Source organism: Scyliorhinus canicula, chromosome 15, assembly GCF_902713615.1.
Source record: "Scyliorhinus canicula chromosome 15, sScyCan1.1, whole genome shotgun sequence".
NCBI classification, from domain to species: Eukaryota; Metazoa; Chordata; class Chondrichthyes; order Carcharhiniformes; family Scyliorhinidae; genus Scyliorhinus; species Scyliorhinus canicula.
The window spans coordinates 128,482,699-128,500,079 of record NC_052160.1 but is presented as its reverse complement, the minus strand read 5'-3'; the positions used below and the strand labels follow the sequence as shown (position 1 = coordinate 128,500,079).

Sequence of the window (17,381 nt, the reverse complement as noted above, 5' to 3'; positions counted from 1 at the left end):
GAATCTCTGGTTGAAAGTAATTACAAAATGTTTATTAGGTGCTGATTTTGATGTATAAGTGACCTGTGCAGCTGTGCTTTGTTCTAGCTGGAGATTTTGTTCATGCACCTCTAATATACCACAATATCCCATAAATTCCAGTGACCCCTCTATCACTCCATGCCTTCAACGTGGCTCAGGATCTAGACCACAATAGAATTAGGTTTTAGAATTTCAGATGTAAGTAATAAAGCATTGGTGATTCCTGCTCCATCTCTTGGCTGCTTCCTCTCAGTTTGTACACTTAGTAATTTATTTTGGCTGATTTGTATGAAAATTGATCACCTGCAAATCATGCAGTGGAACAAAGCCGAAGAAACTGCAATAAAAAAAACTGCTAAGCCTGACACTTGAGCATAGAACTCGGCAGAGCTGAAATAAAGAAAATCTTGGAGCTCGTCCAACCTTTGCAGCACGGTAGCATAGTGGTTAGCATACAGTTGCTTCACAGCTCCAGGGTCCCGGCTTTGATCCCTGTCTGAGTTACTGTCTGTGCGGAGTCTGCGTGGGTTTACTCTGGGTGCTCCGGTTTCCTCCCACTGTCCAAAGATGTGTGGGTTAGATGGATTGGCCATGCTAAATTGCCCTGAGTGTCCAAAAAATGTTAAGTGGGGGTTACGGGGATAGGGTAGATGCGTGGGCTTCAGTAGGGTGCTCTTTGTAAGGGCCGGTGCAGACTTGATGGGCCGAATGGCCTCATGCACTATAAATTCTATGATTCTTTGCTCATTGGTGTGAAAATATTTAGGGCTTCCTTTAAAACTACAACTTACAATGGGTCTACTTGGATGCTGTAGCATGTAGGTCGTAAACTGTATTTTGATTAAGGAGTTCCTCTGAATAGGATGGAAGAACTGGATTAGGATTTACATAGTTTCTGTTTCATTTATTTCAGAGACATGACCTATAATCAGATAACTCGTTTAGATGAGACTACCTTCGTAGGCTTGAATTTGCTTGAGAGTTTGTACATGGGAAATAACCGAGTGAGTTATATCGCTGACGGAGTCTTTAGCAGCTTGTCTAACCTGCTGACGCTGTAAGTATACAGAATAAAATGGTATCGTACAGTAAAGGATGAAAACCAGTTTAATGAAGGTATCAGACCTGAGTCATTTGCTCCGCCCATAAACCATTTTCCATAAGCATCACCAATTTGAAAGATTGTCAGTGAGCATTGGCTCATCCTGCAGTAGGACTGGCAAGCATTGCTGATCAGCAGATTTTTGATGAGGCCCATGTCCTCCTTCTCAAAGCCACTAACTGCCACTGTGTTGCGCAATAAAGCCGCACCTTTTGATACACGTGTTGGGGTCATTTGTGAAGTGAGTTTTTATTATTGAAGTCCTGCATCTATGTTGTGCATTTCGTTTAGCATATGATGTACATTTTTCACTTGTGCTTATGGTGAAAGCTCCAAGACCTGGTGGATGCATTGATAGTAAAACTTGCTAGAAATCAGTGTGCAGCAGCACTCATTAGTTGCAACCCATCTGACATCGCCAGTTATACAAGTCGGTGTTTCAAAGCAGAGGAACAGAGAAATGGTACTGGTTGCACAAAAGATGAAGCTAACAGGCAGTAGATTGAACACTGGTGTTATCTTATGTTGTACCACTTTGTTAAATAATGATACATGAAACCTGTTCTCTGCCCCACTTGGCCGGGAGTCAGACTTGCTATGTCAAAGTGCTCGACTGAGCTGAAGTGAGAAAAGCAGAGGTCCCAAAACAAACTGAATGGGATGGAATCCTGTCCTTGGTGTAACCTTTAGTAGTCAAGTGATCGCAACTGATTTGCTTTGATTCAAAGTAATATTAAACAGGAGAACAAAGTAAATGGTGTTCTTGGATCCTAAGGGGGACTCATGCTAAAAGAGGCAACTGGCAAGCTTCAGTTCAGGATCAGTGATTGTATTCAATGTTCCAGGGCATTGCTGATTAATGAGGCTCCAACAGTTCGTGCCTGACCAGTTGTGAGGACAAAGGAAAACTAATAGATCAGGGCAAAAGCAGAAGGGTGGAATTAAATTCTTCAGTCAACATGAAGTCGGAATAATACTCGTTACTATTTTTTTGCTTCTGTTTACGCTTTTAGAGTGAATTCTATGCAATATGGGTGAATTTCCATGTTCACAGTGGTAAAGATTTGAAATTTGTGCTCCTCTAAGACTTTACCTGTGGCCAGAATTTAAACAGGTGGCCACAAAGTGATAGAGCGTAGGTCAGTGTCAGTAGTTTCTGTCAATGGAAGGCTCTGTTCTCAGACATGGGGTGTTTCCCAGGTTGAGAGAGGGGAAATCATACACATTGAGTTTGGTTTAAATGGCAGGAGGCCATTTGGCCCATCGGGTCCACACTGGTATTTCGGCTAGTTCCCTCCCTCGCCCTTTCCCATAACTGTGCATTTCTTTTACCTTCAGGTTCTTATCCAAATCCTTTTTGAAGGACACAATTAAATTCACTGTGCTTTCGTTTCAGTCATTCTCTTAGTGCTGTATCACATGAGAATAATCTTTAGAATGAAATATTATTTTTTAATATCCTTTGTTTACATCTTGCAAGAAAGGGCTTTTTGTTCAAAGCTTTGGTTGCTTTGATAATGAAGCTGACCCTGATTGTAGTGAAAACAGAAAGCAGTGCAAATGTACAAATCTTTCAGCATGTGAAGAAGAATGGTAACTCCATTCTAATAAAGGATACAGATCCAAAATATTCAGCTGTCTTTACCTTCTCCAAAGCTAACGTTTGTTTCCAACATTTTATGTATTTACCTTGGACGCCTCATATCTGTGCTTCTTTATGCCCCTCATGGTGCAGCTGGCCAACAATAATATACCAGTTTAATTTGACATTAAAGGAACTGCAAGTAAGAAGCTAATTGGGGCCTATATTATGTCCCTGCATTATAGTCTAATTACCCTCCTGTTCTCAAACTCCTTCCTTGAAGCTTCCACTTGATCTTGACTATACATATACAATGCGTCAGGAGATTGACTAATATTGTTTTTATGTTTACTGACAAATTAATTAGTCATTGTATAATTTTCAAAAGTACTTTTTCTTATTGACAAACCTTTTAAAATTGTGGCTAATTTTCAAATTTTTTAGTGTATAGCAGTGGCACCACTAGACTGTACAGGCACCAAAAGACAAAGTGAACAAATTTTCACTTGTGGGTTGGACTGAAACCGGGGTGTAGGGTGTTAGTGGGGGTCATAAAGAGAAGATGAACACTGATAATTCCAGTAGGAAGTCAGAAATTAGTTTACCCAGGGAATGGTTAGAATGTGGGATTCACCGCCACAAGGAATTGTTAAGGCAGGTGACAGATTAATTTAATGGAAAATGAGATAAACATGAGGGAGAAAGGAATGCAGATAGGGTGAGATGCAGAGGCTGCTCATGTGGAGCATAAACACTATCATGGATCAGTCGGGCCGAATGGTATTTTGCTTTAAATTCTATGTAATTGTTATGTCAGAATCCACCGATCAGGGCAGTACGGTGGCGCAGTGGTTAGCACTGCTGCCTCACGGCACCAAGGTTCGATCCGGCTCTGGGTCACTGTCTGTGTGGAGTTTGCACGTTCTCCCATGTTTGCGTGGGTTTCGCCCCCACAACCCAAAGATGTGCAGGGTAGGTGGATTGGCCACGCTAAATTGCCCCTTAATTGGAAAAAATTAATTGGGTACTCTTAAATTTTTTTAAAAAAAGAATCCACTGATACATTGCATTGTCCACTTTCAGCTTGAGGTTTCTTGTGTTTTTAATTTGTGCATGGTGTTGCACTGTTTCCTGAAAATATCAAAAGTGTGTTCTTGAAAAATTGTTAATCATAGATTGATTGTTTTACCGAACCTGTTTGTAAGAAAATGTAACCGCAACCACCTTTTGCAGTGACCTAAGGAATAACGAAATCTCATGGGCGATCGAGGATTCAAACGGTGCCTTTGCTGGATTAGACAAGCTGCGAAAGTTGTACGTACTTCATATACTAAGACTACTGTGGCTTATAAACTGGTGCTTTACTTTTACATTCTATTTTTGTGCATGGTCTTCGCCCCTTCCACTCTCCCCTTGCGAATTTGAAAGCTGCAATGCTTTTTAAGTTGATCCTTATTTGTAATGCATCAGCAAATCCCCTACAGCATTGCACACATTTTAAGACAAGGGATACATTATTTTAGAAGGGCAGGAACTTTATCCCATCTGAAATGTGTCCTATGTTCCTATTACTCGGCTGCTAAAGTGAAGTTGTGTACACTGTGACCTTCCCTTGTAATGAGGGAGTCAGTCAAACTGATGCACTCTGTAGTAAAATTTAAAACCACCAGCTGTGTTCTAAGTGTACATTCTTTGATTTCTTGTTTTCAAATCCCTTCCAGGGGTTGTCTCTCTGTCATCTCCCCAAGCCCAAAGCCCTCTGAAATGTTCCCCTCTAATCCTGGCCTCTTGATCATTCTCAATCATCGTTGCTCCACAATTGGTGGTCATGTCTTCAGTTGCCTCAGCCCAAGCTCTGGAATTCCCTCCCTACACCTCTCCACCTGTCTACCTCACCTCCTTTCAGTCAGTTCTTAAAATCTACCTTGTTAATCTAGCTTTGATCAGGCAACATGTGGCGCAGTGGTTAGCACTGGGACTGCGGCGCTGAGGACCCGGGTTAGAATCCTGGCCCTGGGTCACTGTCCATGTGGACTCAGCACATTCTCCCCATGTCTGCGTGAGTTTCACCCCCACAACCCAAAGATGTGCAGGTTAGGTGGATTGTCCCTTAATGGGAGAAAAAAATAATTGGGTATTCTTAAATTTAAAAAAAAATGTAAAAATGTTGTTTTAAAAAGATCTAGCTTTTGGTCATCTAACCTATTATAGCCATTTGTGGATTGGTGTTATACTTGCTTTACAATGCTCCTGTGGAGTGGCTTGAGATGTTCAAATATATTCAGGGTGCTATATGAATATAAAGTTGTTCCAGGTTGCTCATGGACCCGTTGCCTGTGGAGGCCAAAAGATTGTGTGAAGCCTGCCTTTTTCCAAAATCTATAAACATGCATGTTTCAGCAGGGTGTTAAGTGCTGTGTCTATTTTGGTAAAGGATTAATAAGAGCATCATCTTGATTAATAAGAGGATCAGGGGTTAAGGGGAATAGGGATGAGAAAATATCAGCCATGATTGAATGGCGGAGCAGACTCGATGGACTGAGTGACCTAATTCTGCTCCCATGTCTTATGGTTTGATGCCAGCTAGATTTTGCTATAGGTGCTGATTTTTTTACGAATCCAAGATGCAGTTCCCAATGTCTTTGTTGGACCCATTATTCTGGGTGCATACAGCTGCAGCAGTACCCAGGAATACTTAATTAATAACAAAGGTTTTACTGCAGCTGCGCAGGGCTTTGGTGAGATCACATCTACTGTGTACAGTTTTGGTCTCCTTATTTGAAGAACAATATAATTGCATTGGAAGCAGTCCAGGAACAATTCACTTAATTATTCTTAAAATGAATTTTATAAAGAAAGATTGGACCTGTATCCATTGGAATTTAGAAAAATGAGAGATGATTTTATTGAAACATACAAGATCCTGAGAAGACTTGATAGGGTGGATACCGGGAGGATGGAGTACGAGGGCACATAGTTTAAGAATAAGGGGTCTCCCTTTTAAGATGGCAAAGTAAGATGCCATACAACACCAGGTTAAAGTCCAGCAGGTTTGTTTGGAGTCACTAGCTTTCAGAGCACAGATCTTTCATCAGGTGAGTGATTTTTAAGGTGGCGACAAAGGGAAACCTTTTCCTATTGGGGGGGGGGGAGGCAAATGTCCTATGTTCCTAAACTGCATGAGTAATCTCTCAGAATCCAAAGGAAAAAAAACAATAAAAGCTGCTAGTGTGGGAGAGTGTCTAGTTCTCTTTGTAATGCATACTCTAAGGCAAGGGAGTATAATTTGATAAATACTGTTTCATTTTTTGTAGAATCCTGAAGGGAAGCAAAATAACATCCATCACAAAGAAGGCATTTTCTGGGCTGAAAACACTTGAATGTCTGTGAGTATTCACCTCAAACTACTGCTCAGTTGTATAGCTGCCTCACACCTTAACAAAATACAACAGCTAAAGTGCGATTATTATGAGTGTTTGGAATTTCCACAGTTCCAATTGCCATTTGCCAAATACCATAAACCAAAGATTTCTGTATCAGATTTTAAATCCTCATGGGCGGGATCTAAGTCTGATGGTATACCAATTTTTTGAAGGGGTGGCCTGATATGGCTGTGCTTTTTGAAAAAAGGCGGCAGAGAATGCAAAGTAATCACTGCACTTTTGGCGCTGAGATATACATGTTTTTATAGGTAGTTGTGTATGCGCATGTGTAGGGTTTGGAGTGTTTTACCATCAGAATTTAGATGGAGATTTGATTTCCTCGATCTCGGGTCACTGTCTTTGGAGTTTGCACATTCTCCCCGTGTCTGTGTGGATCTCACCCCCATAACCCCAAAGATGTGCAGGGTAGGTGGATTGACCACGCTAAATTGCCCCGTAATTGGGGAAAAAATGAATTGGGTACTTAGTTTTTTTTTTAAAGATTTGATTTTGTCACTGTTAACTTTTTTTGTCAATGCCCATTTTTTAAAGATGCCACAGCAGCTCAGGAAAGACTGCACACTCCATTCACAAGCTGCACCTTTACATGTTGTGTGTGCATAACCATGCAAAATAATTTAAAGATACTGCTTATTGGAATGAACAGGTCACTAAACGGCCAAGTTACTTCTTATCAAATGTCCACTTGTTGGGATTAAATGTTTATTGAGCTCCCACTGGAGCTGTTTTAAGTGGAAGGGGGAATTCTCCTAGTGCTCAGGCCAACCTCCTCCCCCTAAGACACACCGTCAGAAAAAAAAATATTAACCAGTCTTAAAGTCCATTAATGCTTGTTGGGGTGTCTTGCTGTGTATAAAATGGTTGCTGACCTTTCCTGCATAAGTCACAGCACTTTAAAAATGAGTCATTGTGTGAGAAATGCTTTGATATGTTAATATGCTGTATAGACACTGGTATTCTTTTGCCTAGTTTTTAAACAATTTTGCTTTTTTTGTCTTTTAGAGATTTGAGTAACAATGCTATTATCTCTATTCAAGAAAATTCTTTTGCTCAAATGAGCTTGAAGGAGCTGTGAGTATTTAAAATATTCTAGTAAATGAATCAGTATTGCATGAAGTAATTTAATTAGAAACCCTTTTCTTGGATGACTGCATTCCTCATTCATGTGTGCAGCCTTCTCCACTGATTCCTTGGCGATGCATACCTATTGTTTATTGAGGTTTGTCAGGATTGGGAGTGCGGTGGTGGGGGAGGGAGAGAAGCTGCTCTGCATACAAATCAGAAAGCTGGAGTAATGGCAGCAACTCTCGATGTGGGGTTGAATTATTGAGAAATGGTGAGAAGGTAAATGAAAAGAAATGCTTTTGTTTCCTTATTCAGCCTGCTGCATCCTAAGGTTAAACGGGAATAATTGCTGCCTTAGTGTTTAGCAGTAAAGATAGTCAGAGTATGTGGGGTTGAAAGGGACGTCCCCTTTCAGGGGTAATAAAAAGCAACATTGGAAAGCTTTTTAAAAAGAAAAGGAGCAGCTGTGCAATTTACCGTGCCGATTAAAATGTCAACCAACATTAGTGGAGTCTTATGTTCAGGAGGATGAGCAAATTCTGGACCCTGAATTTAGGTAGTGGGGTATAAGCTTATGAATGCTTAATGTGCTCATCTGTGTCTCTGTGTTCTCTTGGTGGAGACATTAATTCATTTATTTTGAGTGGGTTAAGGCCTCTGGTAACAGGGGTTGCTGGAGCCACAAGTGGGTTGGCCTGGGTAACTGCTGGTGAGTTTTGGATGGCTCTACGCATATAGTCCCAAGAGAAGGCCATTCAGCCCATTAAGTCTGGTCCATCACTTTTCATTGAGATCATGGTTGATCTGTATCTGCTTTGTTTACTCACCTTGGTTTCATATACCTTAATATCCTCACCCAATGAAAATAAATCGGTAGGATATAGTAGCCGTCGTGTTTTATGGTTCTGTTTGATGTTATTAGTGCACATGTTGGGGAAATTATCATTACTTTCATAACCAACTGTGTATTATTCAAATTTACTGGCGCCACCACCTTCCTGTCAACCATCATTTTTGGGATTTGGCAGGTGGTTTTCCAGCCGTTTCTGCCACCAATCCTCCCCATTTACCCAGGTTGGGGACCAGCACAAATGCATTCTGGCTTTTCTGCACCAGTGGCTGGAACTACCCACTTCAAATATGAGAGCAAATTTGAAAATAAAGATTGCACTCTGCTCTCACTGGTTGTGCTGGAAGAATGAATTTGCTTTCAATCCATATGTGTATTCACTGTTCAGTTTACATAGAATTCCATAGAATATGCAGCACAAAATATGCTATTTGGCCCAATTAGTCCATGCTGCCTTTGGTATATTTTCTGCTCGTATTATGTACCTCTATATTGGTCATTGCTGTCGGACAGTTGAAAATATCACATTTGTGTCATGTCACTTGTACAGTACTCAACATCCACTTTGTGGAACATTCGTGCTCTAAGCTAAATGCAGTGTGAACCATGACGGTAATTGTCGCCCTGTCACAAAGCTGCTTGCACTTGACTCGCTTGGTTTACGACTTTCTTGAAGCTACTTGTTTGAAAAGCCTCCTGGCTGTAATTCACTACCCTCTTCACAGTTGCATGTTTCTGAAGGGTGTTCCTTTTTTGCTATTCCCAGGGGTCTGAACACATCCAGTCTTTTATGTGACTGTCAACTGAAGTGGCTGCCTCAGTTTCTAGTGGAAAAACAGTTTCAGCACATGGTCACTGCTGACTGTGCTCACCCTGCATGGCTGGCAGGGAAAAGCATCTTTAATGTTGATGCAGAGGACTACATTTGTGGTTTGTATAATATGTGTTTATTGTGACTTAATTCATGGCTTGAAAGACTTAGCTGTTGCCTGTATGCCTCATCTTGTTTTGCAATCTATTTTTCTCATATTCTCTGCTGAATCTGCAAAGTTAAATGAAAACGTCAGAAGTGGAAAGTGCAAACTAGGCTTAATGACAGCTTATACATATGATGTAACTTGTTCATTTGGATTCTGAAGATAAAGGACACTAGGTCAGCTGTTTGTTTGATTTGACTATGGGAGACTTGTTAACAGTGCACAGTTTATTACACTTTTGAGAATAATTGTACATGTTCTCTGATTTGCAGGAGGTATTATCGAAGTACCAGGATTATGTTACATTTCAGTAGTTGAAATTTCAAATGTTTTGATAGGTTCTCATGTGAATTTCAATTCCTACAATTAATTGACAAAGATGCTGTACTGTTCTACGTTATGTGATGAGGTCAGATTGCATGTCTGCTTACATTCCTTTAGAGTAGAAGATCTAATTGAAGTTTTTTGAAATGGTTAAAGGAATAGGTTAGATAGAAACTATTTCCTCTGGAGTGGAGGGAGTTCATGACAAAAGGATATAATCCAAAATTTAGGATTAAGTCATTTGAGGTTTATGCTGTGAAACACCTTTTGGCACCAAGGGTAGTGGGAATCTCATTTTCTTCACCAAAACACTTGAGGCTGGGGAGCCAATTGCAAATGTCAAAACTGAGATTGATGTTGGCCAATATTAAGGGTCGTGGAATCAAGGCAGTTAAATGGAGTAAGACACAAATCGATCATGATCTAATTGAATGGCACAAGCTCAAGGGCTGAATGACTTCATCCTGTTCCTATGTTCCTGATCTCCACCACTTGGCCACCTCCTATATCTATGAAATGGTACTACCATTTGCTACTTTTATTGAATTCTATTACAGCAGTACCACTTGGAGTACATTAAGTGCAACTACTATTTCAGAGGTACTTTGTATGATAAGCAGACATATTCACACAAGCAGTAGTGGGAATTGTACTGTTGCCCTACTTGTTTCTGTGTTAACTTGCTGCTTTTCATTTGAGAGTGCTTAACTTAAAGATTCCTGTGGAGAACCAAACATGACCTGACTCAGCTGTTCAACTCTCCTACAGTGGTCTTATGGCTCTCTAGCACAAGATAGGAATGCGTCCAGTTAATCATTATCCATTCATATCCAGCCCAATAAGATTGGATAATGCTGGTGTGCTTGGATGTTGAGAAGGCAATGGAAAAGTATAAAATAATAATATAATCTTTTATTGTCACAAGTATGAAGTTACTGTGAAAAGCCCCGAGTCGCCACATTCCGCCACTGATCGGGTAAGCTGGTACGGGAATTGAACCCGCGCTGCTGGCCTGGTTGTGCATTACAAACCAGCTGTCTAGCCCACTGAGCTTAACCAGCCACTTTTTTGGGGGCAGAATGGACTAAGAAAATGTATTTGGATTTATTGGAATCCATGTATAAAGATGTCATTGGTCAACAGGTAAAACTGAATTTATGATGTTTTATTAGTAATTATTTAGCCAATATGTATCTGGGATATATGTTAAATATCTTGCACTTCCTGTCAACATTTTCCTCAAGTTCCCATGTGAGCGTTTATAATGAGCGCTCTCCATGCAAACTTGTAAGTGCAGCCTTTAACCACTGGGGGCACAATTAGAGCATGACATTTTACATGGATATTTTCCATGGCCGAAAATATAAAAGAAAGGGAAAACGGTTATTGAAACACATTTGCATGCCCTGGCCTAATTATCCACCGCCACCAAATCTGCTGAGAGATTGGAGAACTTGGGGCTGTATCCTTGGAGAAGATATGGCTGAGAGGAAATTTGGTAGAGATGTTCAGAATTATGAGGGGTCTGGACCCTATAGATAAGAAACTGTTCTCACTTGTGAAAGGATCGAGAATGTGGGTGGACAGATTTAAGGTAATTGGGTAAAAGGAGCAATGGCACCATAGCGATTGTTTGCGAGCTGGAATGGAGGCAAGTTCGATCGAGTCATTCAAAAGGGAATTGAATTGTTCTCTGAAGAATATGTAGGGTTACTTGGAGAAGTCAGGTAAATGGCTTTGGGTGAATTGCTCGTTCAGAGAGTCAATGCAGACACGACGGGCCGAATAGCCTACTTCTGCGTTGTAACAATTCTGTGATTCACCGAAAGATTGCACTTGGCCTTAAGATCCACTCATTCCTGACGGGATTAAAGCTTTTCAAAAGAAGAAATTTTACTTGTCAAAAAATTGATGTACCATTTCTTTCTTTGAAGAAGATTAACCTTGGCCAATATGAATACTCTAAGAAGGCAAAGCTCACTGTCAATGGTATGTGAGTTTGTTGCAGGGTGAGGTTGGAAGGTCTGCAATCTGTTGACTCTAATTCAATTGTTTGCATTTTGTTCCACAATCTTGCACGTAACTTGACCTATCTGAAAGCAGTATTATGAATTTTATTCATACATCAAGTGAAACTGACCATAACCCGGAATAAAAAACAAGCTTAAACTGTTTGATACAGGCATAGCAGGTTACGATTGCCCGACTATATGGGTATATTAACTTTAAAGAAAGAGACTGATTTGGTGCGTGGAATTAATTTATTTTTACCTTCTACAATCAAGGTTGCTCAAGTCAAATGATCAAATTAGGCAACTCTTAGCACTGAATTCCCATGAGTTTATCTGGCTTTATTTATATTGTTGGAATCTTTTCAACATAGAAAGCAACTTCAGGTTACCATGAGCAGACTATCAGAACATATTAGATCTGTTGACAAATATGCAGCCTGGCTGTAAAATAAAAACCTGCTGCAAAATCCCTCTTTGATCGTCGCCTAGCTCTTGGGTTTCTTTTTAATTCCACAGATGCTTTCCCAAAACCCATGATTAGTGTCCATCCTGAAACCACCGTGGCACTGAGGGGCATGAACGTCAGCTTCACCTGCACGGCCGGCAGCAGCAGTGACTCTCCCATGGCTGCTACCTGGAGGAAAGACAGCGAGTTATTGTACGAAGCTGAAATCCAGAACTACTCCAGCTTGCAACAACAGGACGGCGAGTTTGTCGAATACACCACAGTGCTGCAGCTGCGGAATATCAACTTCACAGATGAGGGATGGTACCAATGTGTCATCACAAATTACTTTGGCTCCAATTACTCTGACAAGGCAAAGCTCACAGTGAATGGTATGTGGGTTTGTGAGGTTGGTAGCTGTGCAGTCTGTTGATCCTAATTCAATTATTTGCATTTTGTTCCTTCATCTTCCATGCAACTAAACCTGTCTGAAAGCATAGTGTGATTTTTATTCCTATATCAAGTGAAACTGACCATAGCCCCAGTCATTTTCATAAGTCCTATTAAAATAAATTATAATTTGCAGCTGTACTGTCACTTGCAACTATTTTTAAAAAAATTATTGAGGACGACTCAGTTATGCACAAACAATGTTATCTTTACCTCCTCTCCATACTTTAAGGTATCTTTTCATGTTCAGCGATACCCCTGTACCCCTCAATGTTTAAAATGGTTCCTTTTACTAAGCCCCAAAAGACATGAGCACAAATTGGGTGAAAGCATTCTCCGTTTCAATTTACAAACGGCTTTGTTTTCCCTTCAGAAAAGCTGAGCACAAATCAGTCATTACCCTATCAAATAGCACGGCATTCCTGAAGGTCCGAATGCCCTAATCCTGCTCCTAAGTCCTATGTTATGCACAAGAAATTCCTCGCACAATATCAATGCACATGGCTAAATCGCTGGCTTTGAAAGCAGACCAAGGCAGGCCAGCAGCACGGTTCAATTCCCGTACCAGCCTTCCCGAACAGGCGCCGGAATATGGCGACTAGGGGCTTTTCACAGTAACTTCATTTGAAGCCTACTTGTGACAATCCTGCTCCTAGGTCCTATGTTATGCATAGGACTTATACCATGGTTCTGTTAATTTATCCATTGATACTTAAATGTAACAGATGCAAAGCCAACTTGAATAAAATAATAGTCAGTTAGGACTGGGTTTTGTGCATCTGCTACTGCATAATATCAAACATGTTTCTGTGTATCTTCTTTCTGATTTGATCTTTGATAAAACTACATATACATTCACTCTTTGGAGGAATAAATAATATCTTCCCTTGGTCCCTGATCTTTAACCCACTCAGAACAAAAATCCTTATGCCAGATTGACATTTTGTATCAATTCCATGGGGATAATGTTCAGCTGCCTGAGCAGTTCTTCATAGTTTTCAGGAATTATGCACTTTGTTGCATCCTTGGAATCCAGATGAATAGATTTTAGGTTTTCACTTTGGCTTCTCTTACAGACTGTACTTGTTCTTGACTCCCCATGTGCCATCCCATATGAGGATGAACAAGTAGAAAATTATCAATAAGTCTGTTATCCTGGTACGCTTCAAATTGAATAGTAAATTGATAGGTGTTTAATGTTCTGTTCTTATGGTACCTATCTGTTTTGTGTGCAGAAATGTTTGATATTAATTTGTCTTACAGGGATTTTAATACCCTTTCTTAGTGTTATAGCAATAGAGTTTATTCACCCTAGCTATCTTTGTAACCTCTAAGTTACCCCTTAAAACTCACCTTTGACCTCACTTTTGGTCACCTGTGTTACTCTTTATGTGGCTTGGTGCCAATCTGACTTAAGTATGCTCCCGTGGAGTTGCTTCAGATGTTTTATTATGCTTTTAAAAATATTTTCCTTTTTTAATATTTTAACATTTTACATAATGTTGTTGAAAATTCACCACTATTCTTAGAATTCCCCCTATACCAAAAAGGGCCGACATTCTAAATGGTGAAAAGGGATTCTCACTCCCTGACTCCTGTGCAGGCTTCGGTGGGTGCTATTCTGTTCAAACTATGTTTTCAAGTTATCCCCCGGTATAACCCATACCTTCACAGAATATTTCATTACTTACCACTTGATCCTGGGTTCCGCATTGCTAAGTAAAGTAGACTTAGGAATAACCACTGTTTTAGGTTAAAACTTTTAAGTTATTTTATTATTATATTTTTTATTTTAAAAGCTGCAATCACTGTTTTTACAGAAAAGTAAAAAGATCTTGCTTCTGGATCCTTCTGGTTGGTTGAAGGGACTTTCAGGACCACCTTGACAATTAATCTTCTTTAAAGTCTGGTCTTCTTTAGATGTATTCGCTGTTTAACTCGGCTGCTTTGCTCTGTTCCTTTCCCATGACCGAGCTGACTGTAAGCTGACTCTGTCTGCTTCTCCGCCTCTGCTTCTCTGCCCCTTTCTCAGGGTTTATATATTTTTCAAACTGTTATTAAGTTTTTATGACTTTATTGTAAAGTAACTTTTATTTCACTTGGATTGTAAAAGGTACCTTTAATCTAAATTTTTCTAACACGACTAAGTATTCATTTTGACATGACCTCAGCTCATAGATCTCTAATTACATTGTTTCCTTTGTGACGTTCAAAATGATTTGATTTCAATAGGGGTGTGAATTTTGGTTTGGTTCCTGTCATTTCTATAGTTTTATTATCGAATTGTGTCCCCAGCTCATAATTTTGACTTTGATTTGGGTCTAATTTGTGTTCTTGTAGACAGGTTGTCTCCAGTTTTTTTAATTTACCTGATTTCAGCAGAGCTTCACACCTATATATTTGACCCCCTAGTCATTGTTTTCTATCTGCTGATTTTACTTCAAGAAGGTGTGAATCATTGCTTTTAGCTTAATGCTAAAAATCCACTTGGAGGGCAGCACGGTGGCCTAGTGGTTAGCACAACCGCCTCACGGCGCTGAGGTCCCAGGTTCGATCCCGGCTCTGGGTCACTGTCCGTGTGGAGTTTGCACATTCTCCCCGTGTCTGCGTGGGTTTCGCCCCCACAACCCAAAAATGTGCAGAGTAGGTGGATTGGCCACGCTAAATTGCCCCCTTAATTGGAAAAAATAATTGGCTAATCTAAATTTTAAAAAAAAATAATCCACTTGGTTATAACTTGAAAGGTTTACATTTATCACCTAACTCAACTGAAACCCTCATCCATGCTTTTCCAGATGCTTACTAAGCTGGTTAATTTCAATGAAGGTGTGAGCCATTGTTTTTAGCTTGATACAAAAATCCTGTTTGTTTGCTAAGCCTGTTTGGGAGAAGGAATCTGCATTTTATAATCCTGCTCTTTGCAGCTGCTGTTAACCCTTCGTGGGATCTTTCCCTGTATCCTCCTATGTTTCTCTCAGACCAGATATTGCCAGACTTCCATGTTTCAAATGACACATCTTTCCACATTTTCAATTACAATAAACAACACAAAGCTAAAAAAGACACAAACCCAAAACTTCTCTACCCCCCCCCCCCCCCCCCCACCCTTAATAAGCTAGAACAAACCCTTCTTTTGCGCCCCTCCCCCAACAGCTGACGGTAGCCAGCTCTTGAAAATGTAATACAGAGGCACTGTGATGCAGTGGTTAACACTGCTGCCTCACAGAGCCGAGGACCCAGGTTCGATCCCGGGCCCTGTGGAGTTTCACATTCTCCCGTGTCTGCGTGGGTCTCACCCCCACAACTGTATACTGTATAAATATATGCTGCAACTGTATACGGTGTTAGTGAGGCGACACCTGGAGTATTGTGTTCAGTTTTGGTCTCCTTACCTGAGAAAGGACGTACTGGCGCTGGGGGGTGTGCAGAGGAGATTCACAAGGTTAATCCCAGAGTTGAGGGGGTTGGATTACGAGGAGAGGTTGAGTAGACTGGGACTGTACTCGTTGGAACTTAGAAGAATGCGGGGGGTTCATATAAAGAAACATATAAAATTATGAAGGGAATAGATAGGATAGATGCGGGCAGGTTGTTTCCACTGGTGGGTGAAAGCAAAACTAGCGGGCATAGCCTCAAAATAAAGGGAAGTAGATTTAGGACTGAGTTTAGGAGGAACAGTGAAGCAGTTGAAGCTCCTTCATTAAATGTTTTCAAGGTAAAGATTGATAGTTTTTTGAAGAATTAAGAGTTATGGTGTTTGGCTGGCTAAGTGGAGCTGAGTCCACAAAAGATTAGCCATGATCTTATTGAATGGCGGAGCAGGCTCGAAGGGCCAGATGGCCTACTCCTGCTCCTTGTTCTTATGTAACCCAAAGATGTGCAGGATAGGTGAATTCCTCCCCCCCCCCCCCCCCCCCCCCCCCCCCCCCAACCCCACCCCCACACTTGGCCTTAATCCCTTCCGGAGACACCATATCCTCCAAAATTCTCCCGTAGATCGATGTTTTATTATGTTAAAGGTGGTATAAGAACACAAATTTCTGACTGCTGTGGTAATAGTTTGCTGCTTCTTTTGTTCCTATTAGAACTCCCTTCATTTATGAAAACCCCTATGGATTTAACAATACGGGCAGGCGCAATTGCACGGCTGGAGTGTGCAGCAGGAGGTCATCCAATGCCGCAGATTGCTTGGCAGAAAGATGGCGGCACGGACTTTCCAGCAGCACGGGAACGGCGAATGCACGTTATGCCAGAGGATGCTGTCTTCTTCATTGCAGATGTGAAGATGGAGGACATGGGCATGTACAGTTGTATGGCCCAAAACACAGCTGGTGGCATTTCAGCAAATGCCACACTAACCGTCTTAGGTGAGAGATTGTCTTTAATGAAGATAGCTGTTAACTTAAGGCCACAGCTCCTTGGGAGGAAAATAAGTTGATAATGAGCAAATTGCTGATGGAGCAGAGAGATCTGGAGAACATACATACAGATGATTAAAAGTTGGTATGCAGATTATTACGGCTATTTAAAAATGCACTGGGGTTCATTTTTAGAGTATTAGAAGCTGAAAGCTGAGAAGACATGTTGAACTTGTACAAAAGCTTGGTTAGATCTCATTTGGCGTACTATGCACAGTTTTGATCTAAAGAAATGTATCAGCCCTTTTGGAAGGCACAAAGAAAATTCATGAGAATCACACCAGAACCGAGGGGTGAAAACTAACAGGAAAGATTGTACAGTGTTATTTTTTTATCTTTCTTTAAGGGGTCTGAGGGGTTAACTGATGGCGATCTTTAAGATCTTGAAAGGATATACATGGAGAAGATGTTTCCACTTGCCAGGAGACCAAAATGAGTGGCTATATGTTTTGATAGTAACTAATAAATCCAATAGGGGGAGGTGTGGAGTGACACCAGGGTCAACTCCACTTCTTCATGTGCTTAGCTGAGTCTGATTCAATAATAATCTTTATTAGTGTCACAAGTAGTCTTCCAATAACACTGCAATAAAGTTACTGTGAAAATCCCTTAGTCACCACACTCCAGCGCCTGTTCGGATACACTGAAGGACGAATTCAGAATGTCCATTTCACCTAGCAAGTACGTCTTTC

At 40.7% G+C, this 17,381-nt stretch overlaps 1 protein-coding gene across 1 annotated transcript in view; it reads left to right on the top strand.

The window, feature by feature from the left end:
* lrig2 (leucine-rich repeats and immunoglobulin-like domains 2) overlaps positions 1–17,381 on the top strand; it is a 113,342-nt gene that overhangs the window by 76,769 nt on the left and 19,192 nt on the right. The window contains exons 7-13 of the mRNA XM_038819554.1: positions 935–1,078; positions 3,939–4,019; positions 6,020–6,091; positions 7,151–7,219; positions 8,830–8,993; positions 11,893–12,213; positions 16,357–16,638. Coding sequence (XP_038675482.1) covers positions 935–1,078; positions 3,939–4,019; positions 6,020–6,091; positions 7,151–7,219; positions 8,830–8,993; positions 11,893–12,213; positions 16,357–16,638 — 1,133 coding nt within the window. The remainder of the gene's footprint in view (positions 1–934; positions 1,079–3,938; positions 4,020–6,019; positions 6,092–7,150; positions 7,220–8,829; positions 8,994–11,892; positions 12,214–16,356; positions 16,639–17,381) is intronic.